Source organism: Salmo salar, chromosome 04 (genome assembly GCF_965601325.2).
Source record: "Salmo salar chromosome 04, fSalSal1, whole genome shotgun sequence".
Taxonomy (NCBI): Eukaryota; Metazoa; Chordata; class Actinopteri; order Salmoniformes; family Salmonidae; genus Salmo; species Salmo salar.
This window is the reverse complement of record NC_138294.1, coordinates 42,089,189-42,103,629: the sequence shown is the minus strand read 5'-3', so window position 1 is coordinate 42,103,629 and position 14,441 is coordinate 42,089,189. Positions and strand designations below refer to the sequence as shown.

General features: G+C 41.3%; 1 protein-coding gene and 1 long non-coding RNA gene across 2 annotated transcripts; both read right to left on the bottom strand.

The window, feature by feature from the left end:
• Positions 1-66: 66 nt before the first annotated feature.
• On the bottom strand, positions 67-14,258 carry slc25a35 (solute carrier family 25 member 35). The gene is made up of 5 exons (XM_014195892.3): positions 13,594-14,258; positions 13,001-13,066; positions 12,677-12,829; positions 2,586-2,720; positions 67-2,287 (listed from the first exon to the last, which is right to left on the bottom strand). The coding sequence occupies exons 1-5, from the start codon at positions 13,963-13,965 to the stop codon at positions 2,117-2,119; spliced, it is 897 nt and encodes a 298-aa protein (XP_014051367.1). The 5' UTR covers positions 13,966-14,258; the 3' UTR covers positions 67-2,116.
• Positions 5,572-6,646, bottom strand: LOC123742446 (uncharacterized). Its single transcript, XR_006769605.2, has 2 exons — positions 6,225-6,646; positions 5,572-6,094 (listed from the first exon to the last, which is right to left on the bottom strand). It is a non-coding gene; the product is annotated as an uncharacterized LOC123742446 (long non-coding RNA).
• Positions 14,259-14,441: the final 183 nt, after the last annotated feature.

Genomic DNA, 14,441 nt, shown 5'->3' with positions numbered 1-14,441 from the left:
ATGGAAAACAACCCATGTTTATCTGCTACCCTTGAAAAGGAAATATTCATTTCCATTTGACAGCAATTACAAGTATTATTATTTTTGTATTTTTTTTGGAGGGGGGCTGTTTTGCATCCTACAAAATTACATTACATGGCACTGCATATGGCTGTGTAACAAACCAATCAGAATCACATGTTAGTAAATAAATATCCTTCAGAGATTGGATCTACACAAGAATCTAAACATGAATTAATACATTCATTAGAGAGATCAAAATGAATCAAAATGTCTGTAATGGATGTACAGCAATTAAATAACCCAGCTGTGTCAAGTAAGCAGACCCAATGTACAATATTAGTCAACCTTAGAATCAATAGTAGCAGTAAGCTATACATCCAGAGAGCAATTTTACAGTAAGGCAAGCGGTATGAACAAATCCCACTATACTTTATAAAAATAAACTCATGTCTAATTTCTGCTGTAAATTTATATTAAATGTGTGAAAACAATTGTTGCGATGGGTTTGTAAATCATTAAATCTACTCTGAAGCTCGAAGCTTTCTATATTAATACTGTGCTGAGATTGTTCATGTACCTTTGAAGAAGTCTTGCCTAATCTGTAGATGTTCTAATTCTCTGTAGATTAAATTGTGTAGTAGAGTTTTCCTAGTACTCAAGCTACATAAATTCACAGCAGTCAGTAACTTGATGAGGTAAGGACGTTATCATTAGTACAAGCTTGTGGTGAACATTCTGCAGAAGAATGAGGAATTATTCTGACTCAGAAACATCTTCCTATTCTTATTGGATGGATAAACTATTCTGCTGCATACCACAACGTGTCAGCAACCACAGCAGCCTATTGTTACCTCACTGTGCTTCCAAGATCAGAAACCAGTTTGAATTAGATTCTTATTGGAGTGTAGAACAAAGACCTTTGCTCTACTTTAAAAAAAAAAGTTTACACACAGAAGTAAACTCCTCCGCTATTTACCTATATCTCAAGACCAAATGCATAAGCCTGGTCCCAGATCTGTTTACGCTGTATAGTCAATGACCATAGGAGTTGGCAAGACTGAACAAACAGATCTGGGATCAGGCTACAAACTCATTAAATGAAGGATCAATTAACCTGTGAACTGACCTGTGGCTTAATGAGTCTTTATCTTTATACCTGACTGCATCCATGTTCAGGGCCACCTAGATTGCAGTCACGCACCACATCCCAACTCCTGGATGTCAGTAACCGCATTGAATTCTGATGCCTGGCACAATATGGAGTGTTGGAACATGGCTAACAAAATTACAGTTAACGAAAATGTACGCTTAATCCAGTATAAACTAATTTATAGAATTTATTATACAAGAGACAAAATTCCCAGATTCTACAGCACAACAGCAGAGTCATGTCTCAAGTGTAAAACTAACATGGATTTAATAATCCATGCCTTCTGGGAGTGCTAAGTCCAAAAGTTATGGGCGGAGTTAGACAGTTGGCTGTGAGAAGTTTTACAATGTAAGTTTACTTTTAATTTGTCTATCTGCATATTTCAAGACGTGGCATATTAGGGTGCGGTGAGATACTCAAATCGGGTGAACCATAGTTTTCTCGTCAATGATTTTGAAAAAAACTTCTCCTCAAAAACTGGAAATCAAATTATCCTCCATCACTATGACAGTGGATGAATCAAATGTATTATGTAAATATTCAAAAGGTGTGGGCTACGGATAAAAATAGAAGAGTGCAATTTGAGGCCATATGGCAGAGTGCTACAAGCACTGGAATGTTCCAGGGGATGAAGGAGAGTGTGGTTGAGACATACGTGATGCGTATGTTTGCGGTGGGAACACGTGGGCCTGAGTAGGTGTGATGCCATTTATGTTTGATGAAATGTGTCTGTTTGTCTTTTGTTTATGTATGGTTGTTATTGTTTGAGAAAAAGATACAAAAAAAAACATACAAAACAAGTATAATTCTGATGCCCGACCGCAATGTAGATGATGTGGCAATCATTGGGTTAATTTATGCAGCGCAACTGCTTTGCAGATGGCCTGGAACACGGCCAGGGTCTCCCTTTCCTGATACTATCTGTGTTGCTGGCAGAGTAGAGCTTGCCCTGCCTGCCGGCTACTATCTGTGCTGCTGCCAGAGCTTCCTCAGTTCGTCCCAGAACAGTAGAGACAGGATGGTGTGTGGCCCCAGACGGAAGTAGGATGCACCCAGGCCTTTGTAGAGCCCTGTCACACCCTCCATCTTCAGTGTCTTCGAGAAGCAGTCCCCAAAACCTTTATAGAGCTCTCCCTGGAAATTAGAGTATATCCAGTCAGTTTTCAGAGCCATGTTAGAAAGTAGTACAATTACATTATGTGGGTCACTTGGGTCCCTTTTACCAATACTCTAGACCTGCAGGAATGTTAATCTTCATATTTTGCTCAACACACACTTTTTTCAGAGCCACTTGGCAGCACAGTGAAAGCATACATTTTTAGTATGTGCATGTGATCACTGCGGGAATAGAACCCAGGACCTTGGTGTTGCTAGCGTCATGCTCTTACCAACTGAGCCACACAGGAAGGACCATGTAAAGTAAACCACTGACCTTGCCTGTATGATCCACAGGTTGGTTGTAGAGCCGTGTGCTGACCACGTCAAAGGGTGTCATGGCTGCCACCACCACCACACTGCTGATCATCCCTGCACACAGAGCCACCAGCCAGCTGCCCTCTGGGAACACCTGGCGGGGGGAGAGAGAAAAGGGTAACTTAGTGAAGTATGCTTAGAGCTGGTTTCCCGAAAATAACTTATAGGATGTGTCCCAGACACTGGAAAATCTCTACTGTAAGTGCCTTTTAGTCTATGGAACCATTCCTTAATAGTCAGACAGCCGGTATCCAGCTGTTAACATAGCAGATCATTTGATATGACTAAAATAATAAACAAATTAGATCGATGCAGTGTTCTTCTGTAACATTAAACTTCTGTTAACAATTTAGTTTAGATGGAGCTGAATAATGACATAGCTAGTCATTTCTTCCCCACCAAACAGAGTTACATAAACACCATGTAACTGGTGAAATATTATAAATGGTGTCAAATGTCCCAAAATGAACAGAGAACACCCTACCAAATACAGAGCACTGCTGTGGTAACCATACGGTTGTAGTACATTAAGTACAGCATTTACAAATGGGCACAATGGGAAATGACAAATTTCCATCTAAAAGAACCCATGAGCACCAACATGTGAAGTTCATAGGTTTCAAATGAAAGCTAAGAGGCCAAAATTTTTTGAAACTAGGGCATATATACAGTACATACTGTAAAAACTGTTAAATCCCCATGGATTGATGAGGAATTAAAAAATGTTATGGTTGAGAGAGATGAGGCAAAAGGAATGGCAAATAAGTCTGGCTGGACAGCTAATCATGAAATGTACTGTAAATCGAGAAATCATGTGACTAAACTAAACAAAAAATCAAGAAACCGTACTATGAAACAAATATAACATATATGAAGAATGACAGTAAAAAGCTTTCGAGCACCTTAAAGGAAATACCCCAGAATGACAAAGTGAAAACATGTTTTTAGAAATGTAATCAAATTTATTGAAAATGAAATACAGAAATCTCATTTACACAAGTATTCACACCCCTGAGTCAATACATGTTAGAATCATCTTTGGCAGTGATTACAGCTGTGAGTCTTTCTGGGTAAGTCTAAGAGCTTTGCACACCTGGATTGTACAACATTTGTACATTAGTCTTTTTAGAATTCTTCAAGCATACCCAAGAAGACTCGATGCTGTAATCGCTGCCAAAGGTGCTTCAACAAAGTACTGAGTTAAGGGTCTGAATTCTTATGTAAATGTGATATTTCTGTTTTTTTTATTTGTAATAAATTTGCTAAAATCTCTAAAGACCTGTTTTTGCTTTGTCATTACTGTGTGTAGGGGGGGAAATCTATTTAATCCATTTTAGAATAAGGCTGTAACGTAACAAAAATGTGGAAAAGTAATGAGGTCTGAATACTTTCCGAATGCACTGTAATTCTGAATCCAAACATTACACTGTTGATTTTATGTGCATTTTAGATTCACTGTACTTTTCACCACATTTGTTGATAATGAAATCAGAAAATACTCTGGATATATTCAGTAACATGATAAAAAAATAACCTGGGACTAACTAGTATCTCCAGGTGACCACACACACAAAGTGTGCACAGTTCCTAAGTAATTTCTATGCATTTTTATGACACAAAGAAGAGTAATTAACTATAAGTAGCTTTTTTTAGGACCTGAGTTTTATGATATGGATATGTGAAGCACACATTTGGCCTCACAGCTGTTTGGCTTGCTTGTATGACATGTATTATAATCCTCAACGTCTCATCTTTCAAAATACATACAGTCCTCTTAATTTTCAGCATTTCGCTCACTCAGACAACAAAAAAAGTGTCCTAATTTAGTGGGAGGGATGGGGGCAACTTCTTGTTGCGTGCGGTGCTCAAATTCCGAAAGGCTGTCATTCAAAACCCATACTGCGCTGTGAAGCGGAGACCGGAGCTCTGACATCATTTATAGCGTGTTACTGTACAGCCACTGCGTTCCAGTCTAGGCGCTTATCAGTGGGAAAATCTGTCATTTTCAACCCGCATACGGGTACGAGTGTAACGAGTTTTCGGAAAACGTGGTCGCAAAAGAGATTTTACTGTAATTCTGTCACCAATCTTTGCATCTGCACAGTTCTTCCAGTAAATGTGTTTTTGTGACATTTTCTGTGTACATTTTTCAACGTAGTCCTTGTATGGTTTGCTACAAGTTGAAATCAATGGTTTTTGTTTGGCATACATTTTAAAGTGAAAATTCTGAGTAATTCCGTTATCATGGAACTGCCCAAATACCTCTGTCCTCTATGATATAAAACAACTAACATCTGTGTTATAAATTGACTTTGGTGTGGAGTTTGTATTGTCAACAAAAACTACCAACATTCATGGGGCATAGGCCTAATGATGGAATAGGCCAACAGAGACAAAGATATTGGTTCATGCCTACTTATCGCTCTTAAATTAGATTTAACAGGTGTAACAGTGTTTCTTCTGTCCCTCTCCTCAAACCAGGGACCCTCTACACACATCAACATCCCATGAAGCATCGTTACACATCGCTCCACAAAAGCAGCGGCCCTTGCAGAGCAAGTGAAACAACTACTTCAAGGTCTCAGAGCAAGTGACGTCACCGATTGAAATACCATTATCGCATACCCCGCTAACTAGCGAGGCATTTCACACCGGTTACACAGGCAACAATTAAATATTGGTCCTTTCACCCCTCCGGTTCCCTGATAGATTCCCTCTTCATCCCTGACACAAACAGCTAGTTGTCTTTGCTCTTCTTTTGAACCTGTAGACTGTGTGCCTGCATTTCTCCTGCACTCTAAACGGTAAAGGTTCCTGGAGTATCCTTTAGGGGATCTTCAAATTGAAACTGAATAAATTCTTTGAAAAAACCCTTATAATGGTTCCTCAAAGAACCTTTGGGGTTTATTTTAACTCAGCGTACAATATTTTAATAATAGACAATATTGATTTAAATAATTGTTTATTTAGTGGCACCGCAAATGTGAATTAATATTTACAAAACACATAACAAAATTACAACATTTCTGCAGATATGTCAGACCATAATAATACATTTACTTTGTATAGAGTTTGTCATTACAATTTTTTTACTATAAACACATTAAAAATGAATCATAGGTAAACTAACAATATTGTAGACTTGATGCTAAATACTGATTTTTTTTGTTGCTTAAGTGTGTGTCCAACAACCACTTAGTTATGTTAGGAAGTTTGCCATCTTTAAGGCCAGCCCTTGTAACTTCCCCCCAACTTCTCTCATTCCCAGAACACAGTAACGTAAGAACATAAGTGTTTTGACATTTTTGGGAAATGCTACTGAAACAAATATAAAAAAATAAAAAAAAATAAAAAAAAAAATACAGCCCTAGCAGAGCCTCAAGTCCCAGCAAAGACCAGCACGATTTCACTCTCATGGTAAAATGGATTTCCGCTGATGTGCAGTAAAGGAGTGGGGAGCGGTGAAATCTGTGTCAACAAAAGAAAGAAAAGATTAATACGCATACAATTATCAAAGAACATAAATGTTCAGCTGTAGTGTTTTATAAGCATGCACACTTATGTTTATGAAGAAAATATTATTTGTGCATAGGCATACCTCGTCACAGACATAAAGGCCACTCGGGTCCTCATTGAAGAAGTAGGGCAAGAGCTGTGTTCTCGAGTCCTAGTAAAGCAATGATCTTACTACATTAGCTAATCTTATTACAAAATACCTATTTTTAATGTATGGCTACATTAGAGAAAGGGAAGGAATAAGAGCAAATACCCGTGTGCCTCTTCTGTATTGTCCTTCAGGGACTGTCGAAATAGCAGGATGATGTCCTCACCCCTGCCTCACCTCTAACTCTGCTATCATTTTGCCACTAGCCTTACGGAGTCCGATAATTTTCTTTCCATGGATTTGATTCATTTTTGAGAAGATCATTTGCACACATGTGTATGCTAATAGATTTCAGTTTGTTTTGACTGCTATGTAGGTTAAATGTACACTTCAAATGCAGCTGTCCTACAACACATCCTTACCTTCTTCTTGATCCCAATTGCATTGTGTCCATGTTCTGTTCTATAAGAATTTCAAAGGAAGAGAAAATGTGTCAAAGAACAGTTGAAGTCGGAAGTTTACATACACTTAGGTTGGAGTCATTAAAACTCGTTTTTCAACCACTCCACACATTTCTTGTTAAACTATAGTTTTGGCAAGTCGGTTAGGACATCTACTTTGTGCATGACACAAGTCATTTTTCCAACAATTGTTTACAGACAGATTATTTCACTGTATGACAATTCCAGTGGGTCAGAAGTTTACATACGTTAAGTTGACTGAGCCTTTAAACAGCTGGGAAATTCCAGAAAATGATGTCAATTAGCCTATCAGAAGCTTCTAAAGCCATGACATCATTTGAGTCAATTGGAGGTGTACGTGTGGATGTATTTCAAGGCCTACCTTCAAACTCTGTGCCTCTTTGCTTGACATCATGGGAAAAATCAAAAGACATCAGCCAAGACCTCAGAAGAAAAATTGTAGACCTCCACAAGTCTGGTTCATCCTTGGGAGCAATTTCCAAACGCCTGAAGGTACCACGTTCATCTGTACAAACAATAGTACGCAAGTATATACACCATGGGACCACACAGCCGTCATACCTCTCAGGTAGGAGACGCTTTCCGTCTCCTAGAGATGAACGTACTTTGTGAGAAAAGTGCAAATCAATCCCAGAACAACAGCAAAGGACCTTGTGAAGATGCTGGAGGAAACAGGTCCAAAAGTATCTACACTGCTCAAAAAAATAAAGGGAACACTTAAACAACACAATGTAACTCCAAGTCAATCACACTGTGAAATCAAACTGTCCACTTAGGAAGCAACACTGATTGACAATACATTTCACATGCTGTTGTGCAAATGGAATAGACAACAGGTGGAAATTATAGGCAATTAGCAAGACACCCCCAATAAAGGAGTGGTTCTGCAGGTGGGGACCACAGACCACTTCTCAGTTCCTATGCTTCCTGGCTGATGTTTGGTCACTTTTGAATGCTGGCGGTGCTTTCACTCTAGTGGTAGCATGAGACGGAGTCTACAACCCACACAAGTGGCTCAGGTAGTGCAGCTCATCCAGGATGGCACATCAATGCGAGCTGTGGCAAGAAGGTTTGCTGTGTCTGTCAGCGTACTGTCCAGAGCATGGAGGCGCTACCAGGAGACAGGCCAGTACATCAGGAGACGTGGAGGAGGCCGTAGGAGGGCAACAACCCAGCAGCAGGACCGCTACCTCCGCCTTTGTGCAAGGAGGAGCAGGAGAAGCACTGCCAGAGCCTTGCAAAATGACCTCCAGCAAGCCACAAATGTGCATGTGTCTGCTCAAACAATCAGAAACAGACTCCATGAGGGTGGTATGAGGGCCCGACGTCCACAGGTGGGGGTTGTGCTTACAGCCCAACACCGTACAGGACGTTTGGCATTTTCCAGAGAACACCAAGATTGGCAAATTCGCCACTGGCACCCTGTGCTCTTCACAGATGAAAGCAGGTTCACAGTGAGCACGTGACAGAGTCTGGAGATGCCGTGGAGAACGTTCTGCTGCCTGCAACATCCTCCAGCATGACCGGTTTGGCGGTTGGTCAGTCATGGTGTGGGGTGGCATTTCTTTGGGGGGCCGCACAGCCCTCCATGTGCTCGCCAGAGGTAGCCTGACTGCCATTAGGTACCGAGATGAGATCCTCAGACCCCTTGTGAGACCATATGCTGGTGCGGTTGGCCCTGGGTTCCTCCTAATGCAAGACAATGCTAGACCTCATGTGGCTGGAGTGCGTCAGCAGTTCCTGTAAGAGGAAGGCATTGATGCTATGGACTGACCCGCCCGTTCCCCAGACCTGAATCCAATTGAGCACATCATGTCTCGCTCCATCCACCAATGCCACGTTGCACCACAGACTGTCCAGGAGTTGGCGGATGCTTTAGTCCAGGTCTGGGAGGAGATCCCTCAGGAGACCATCCGCCACCTCATCAGGAGCATGCCCATGCGTTGTAGGGAGGTCATACAGGCACGTGGAGGCCACACACACACTACTGAGCCTCATTGTGACTTGTTTTAAGGACATTACATCAAAGTTGGATCAGCCTGTAGTGTGGTTTTCCACTTTAATTTTGAGTGTGACTCCAAATCCAGACCTCCATGGGTTGATAAATTGGATTTCCATTGATTATTTGTGTGATTTTGTTGTCAGCACATTCAACTATGTAAAAAAAAAAGTATTTAATAAGATTATTTCTTTCTTTCAGATCTAGGATGTGTTGTTTAAGTGTTCCCTTTAATTTTTTGAGCAGTGTATATCCACAGTAAAACGAGTCCTATATCGACATAACCTGAAAGGCCGCTCAGCAAGAAGAAGCCACTGCTTCAAAACCGCCATAAAAAAAAGCCAGACTACAGTTTGCAACTGCACATGGGGACAACGATGATACTTTTTGGAGAAATGTCCTCTGGTCTGATTAAACAAAAATAGAACCATTTGGCCATAATGACCATCGTTATGTTTGGAGGAAAAAGGGGGAAGCTTGCAAGCCGAAGAACACCATCCCAACCGTGAAGCACAGGGGTGGCAGCATCATGTTGTGGGGGTGCTTTGCTGCAGGATGGACTGGTGCACTTCAAAAATAGATGGCATCATGAGGAAAGAAAATTATGTGGATATATTGAAGCAACATCAAGACGTCAGTCAGGAAGTTAAAGCTTGGTCGCAAATGGGTCTTCCAAATGTACAATGACCCCAAGCATACTTCCAAAGTTATGGCAAAATGGCTTAAGGACAGCAAAGTCAAGGTATTAGAGTGGCCATCACAAAGCCCTGACCTCAATCCCATAGCAAATTTGTGGGCAGAACTCAGAAAGCATGTGCAAGCAAGGAGGCCTACAAACCTGACTCAGTTACACCAGCTCTGTCAAGTGGAATGGGCCAAAAATCACCCAACTTATTTTGGGAAGCTTGTGGAAGGCTACCAGAAACATTTGACCCAAGTTTAAATTGTTTAAGGCAATACTACCAAATACTAATTGAGTGCATGTAAACTTTTGACCCACTGGGAATGTGATAAAAGAAATAAAAGCTGAAATAAATAATTCTCTACCATTATTCTGACATTTCACATTCTTAAAATAAGTGGTGATCCTAACTGACCTAAAACAGGGAATTTTTACTAGGATTAAATGTTAGGAATTGTGAAAAACTGAGTTTAAATGTATTTGGCTAAGGTGTATGTAAACTTCAACTGTGTGTGTTATATATATATATATATATATATAAAATTAATATTGAAAGAAATGGCATCGACATAAAATGTAATGCAAAATAGAAGAACATATTGGAGAAAGCACTAGCCAATACTGTAAAAGTACTGCCATACAGGCCTAATATCAAATTTCAAGCCATCTTTGTACACAAATTGTTCAATATTTTATCAGGCTGACTTGAAAGATTATACGCAACATTTTGCTGCGTGGCAATACTGTGTTTGGATTCTGAAGGGCATGCATTTATACAAAAGAGCTAGTCACTGTATTACATTATGCATTTGAATCCAATCTGTAGCTACCATCTAAGCTACCATCCCCTTGTGAGTTCATAATAGTACTGCATGCTGTAGCAGGCTATATAAAGAGGAAGCCCTCCATTGACCGATTCAGTTCATTGTAACATCTCGTCTGGACAAGTCAACATCCTTAGTTGGCTAGCTAGCAATGTTATGTCAACGAAGCTAATGTTATGTTGTTCATGCTCACAAAAAAAAAAAGTTAGAACTGCTCTAGATTGGAAACTTACGTTAATGAGTGTAAAGCCATGTTGGCTTTATGGAAACGATATACAATATTGGACAGAATATAGTTCAGGAAATAATACAAGCCTAGTCCTGCCCAGTTAGCTATGTCCTAACGGTACAGTAGCTCATACAACGCCAACTGTCAAACCCGGCTTTCTAATATTCAAGTTAATTCTTCTGAACTATAGCTAACTAGCGTGACAGCTACAGTGAGGGAAAAAATTATTTGATCCCTGCTGATTTTGTACGTTTGCCCACTGACAAAGAAAGGATCAGTCTATAATTTTAAATGGTAGGTTTATTTGAACAGTGAGACAGAATAACAAAAAAACACGTCAAAAATGTTATAAATTGATTTGCATTTTAATTAAGGAAATAAGTATTTGACCCCCTCTCAATCAGAAAGATTTCTGGCTCCCAGGTGTCTTTTATACAGGTAACGAGCCGAGATTAGGAGCACACTCTTAAAGGGAGTGCTCCTAATCTCAGTTTGTTACCTGTATAAAAGACACCTGTCCACAGAAGCAATCAGATTCCAAACTCTCCACCATGGCCAAGACCAAAGAGCTCTCCAAGGATGTCAGGGACAATATTGTAGACCTACACAAGGCTGGAATGGGCTACAAGACCATCGCCAAGCAGCTTGGTGAGAAGGTGACAACAGTTGGTGCGAAAATTCGCAAATGGAAGAAACACAAAAGAACTGTCAATCTCCCTCGGCCTGGGGCTCCATGCAAGATCTCACCTCGTGGAATTGCATTGATCATGAGAACGGTGAGGAATCAGCCCAGAACTACACGGGAGGATCTTGTCAATGATCTCAAGGCAGCTGGGACCATAGTCACCAAGAAAACAATTGGTAACACACTACGCCGTGAAGGACTGAAATCCTGCAGCGCCCGCAAGGTCAGCCTGCTCAAGAAAGCACATATACATGCCCGTCTGAAGTTTGCCAATGAACATCTGAATGATTCAGAGGACAACTGGGTGAAAGTGTTGTGGTCAGATGAGAACAAATGGAGCTCTTTGGCATCAACTCAACGTGTTTGGAGGAGGAGGAATGCTGCCTATGACCCCAAGAACACCATCCCCACCGTCAAACATGGAGGTGGAAACATTATGCTTTGGGGGTGTTTTTCTGCTAAGGGGACAGGACAACTTCACCGCATCAAAGGGACGATGGACGGGGCCATGTACTGTCAAATCTTGGGTGAGAACCTCCTTCCCTCAGCCAGGTCATTGAAAATGGGTCGTGGCTGGGTATTCCAGCATGACAATGACCCAAAACACAAGGCCAAGGCAACAAAGGAGTGGCTCAAGAAGAAGCACATTAAGGTCCTGGAGTGGCCTAGCCAGTCGCCAGACCTTAATCCCATAGAAAATCTGTGGAGGGAGCTGAAGGTTCAAGTTGCTAAACGTCAGCCTCGAAACCTTAATGACTTGGAGAAGATCTACAAAGAGGAGTGGGACAAAATCTCTCCTGAGATGTGTGCAAACCTGGTGGCCAACTACAAGAAACGTCTGACCTCTGATTGCCAACAAGGGTTTTGCCACCAAGTACTAAGTCATGTTTTGCAGAGGGGTCAAATACTTATTTCCCTCATTAAAATGAAAATCATTTTATAACATTTTTTGACATGTGTTTTTCTGGATTTTTTTGTTGTTATTCTGTCTCACTGTTCAAACAAACCTACCATAAAAATGATAGACTGAATTTCTTTGTCAGTGGGCAAATGTACAAAATCAGCAGGGGATCGAATACTTTTTCCCCCTCACTGTATAGTAACATTAAGGAAGCTATTCACAGAAGACCATAATTGTCTTCGTCATTCATTGGTATTTTATATAAACTTTTTCGATACATATTCAGAGCCAAACATCAACCCAACTTACCTTTTTAAACTTTTGTCACATTCAAACTTGGCACGAGCGTTTTCAGTTGCGAAGTTCCCCCGAAGAACTGCAGCAACAATGGGGGTTCCTCGATGAACCCACCTCCTAAGACGTTCTTCGAATAACCTTTTGGGGCTGTTTTTCATTGCCAAGAACCTCAAGGGTTCTTCGAGGATCTTAGAAGAACGCCAGTTGATCCCCTAATTTTTAGAGTGTACTACCACACAAATCTTGGCATCACAGGACCAAATCTTGCCTGCTTGCTGGACAGCTACTCAATTTAGGATATGTTAACAGTCTGTCCCAAGAGAATTATCTTAACAACCCGTCCTAACCTGTAGGTCAACGACAAGCTCCTTGGAGGCAGCGAAGGAGTAGAGTTGAGCAGCTGACCCCACGCTGACCCTGGGTACAGCTGCACTGGAGCCCCTCCACAGGCCTAGGATACCATGCTGCTTGTGGATCGCTGCCAGAGCATGGACCATCCCCTGAGAGAGAGGGAAGGATGGAGTGGTAGAAGGGGTGAGAGATGGAAAGGTATAAGGACAGATGGAGGAGTAAGATGTAGAAATGGATGGAAGGGGCGAGTACAGTAGTTGCAATGCATATGAACATTTGACAAACATGATTTATTTGATTGATGGAGGACTAGACTTTACCTGATGTTGATACTGATGTCCAACAGCTATAGAGGAAGTGGCCTGACTCTGAATGTGAGTCTTCACCTGAGTGATGGAAACAGGAATGTCAAGCCTTCACTCATCTCACCAACTGTCCTCAAGTCTAGCGCTGTGGGTGCAGGTGGTCCGCGATTTTAATCATTTTTACTATTTTACTTAATTCTCTCTTTTTTTTTTAAACAGATGGGAGTATTAATGGTAATAAGCAATTTTACAATACTTCAAATTAAAATTGTGTATTATAATAATAATAATATAAAAACAATAATAATCCTTTAATCTGTTACATAAAATTGACCAAATTAGACCAGCAAGCTAAAAGACTGCGACTCCGCGAGTGGTGGTCCTCAAGAGCTTTTGACGGTGATTTGGTGGACGCCGGAAGGGAAAAAGGTTTGGAACCGCTGGTCTGGAGGCTACACCACTGACAGCGTCATGCTGATATGGGGGATGTTTTCAGCATTAAAAACTACAGGGCAGACGTTCAAATGCGCCTGTATACGGTCACTCACTAGCCATCAATGTAAACACACAAATGATAATCCATGATGCGGGGCATGCGCAATACTCACCAAGTAGATGGGACTTCCCATCACTGCCCCCACTACTCCAGCGGCAGCCCCTGCTACTGTGGTTTTAGCAGCACTAACCCTCCCGTCCGTGTGGATGTATCCAGATGACTCAATTATTGAATACGATCCAAGCCTCACTCCATTCATGAAAAACTGATAGACAAGTCCCGGTACCAACCCTTTCTGTAAACCAGCGAGTCCATCTACTTTGCCGATAGTGTAAAAAGCGTGGAAAACGTTGCGGTAGTAAATCTGGTAGGTCCCCCGGCTTTTGAGCTCGCCTTGTAATTGCATCCGAGTTTTGACAACCTCCAGCGGGTTAGTGAACAGGCAAGCTCCGCAGGCAGCTGCCCCGCTCAATATAAAATCCATCGCTAAATGGGCTCGACCTTAGCTAAATGAAATTCGGTATATGAAGGATATGTAGAATTCCAAATCGCCGGTTCTAAGCTAAATCTGTCAAAATCCCAAGGTCACAGACTACTGCGGGACGATAATAAACAATCGGTCGCGCCCTAAAAATAGTTTGTATGTTCCATTGTGGTTATTTCTACTCAGTATTCCTTCCTCTCGTCTGTCCTTTAAACTGTGTCCTTGCCATGTTCATCAGCTGTTTATCAGCTAATCAGGACCAGCGCGCACATATCACGTGTGCAATGTGCTGATGAATCCATCCAAAGCCTTGGCTTGTCTTCTTGGCCAATGAAAACGCTGAGTTAAGCACATCCTACATCCGGCTTCTTTTGATTGGACGATCAGAGCACAATGTAGAGGACCGTTGGCCAACCTGGAATCAGGGGTAGACGTAACATAGGGCGGATTTGATTCTACTGATATGCAGGGCACCG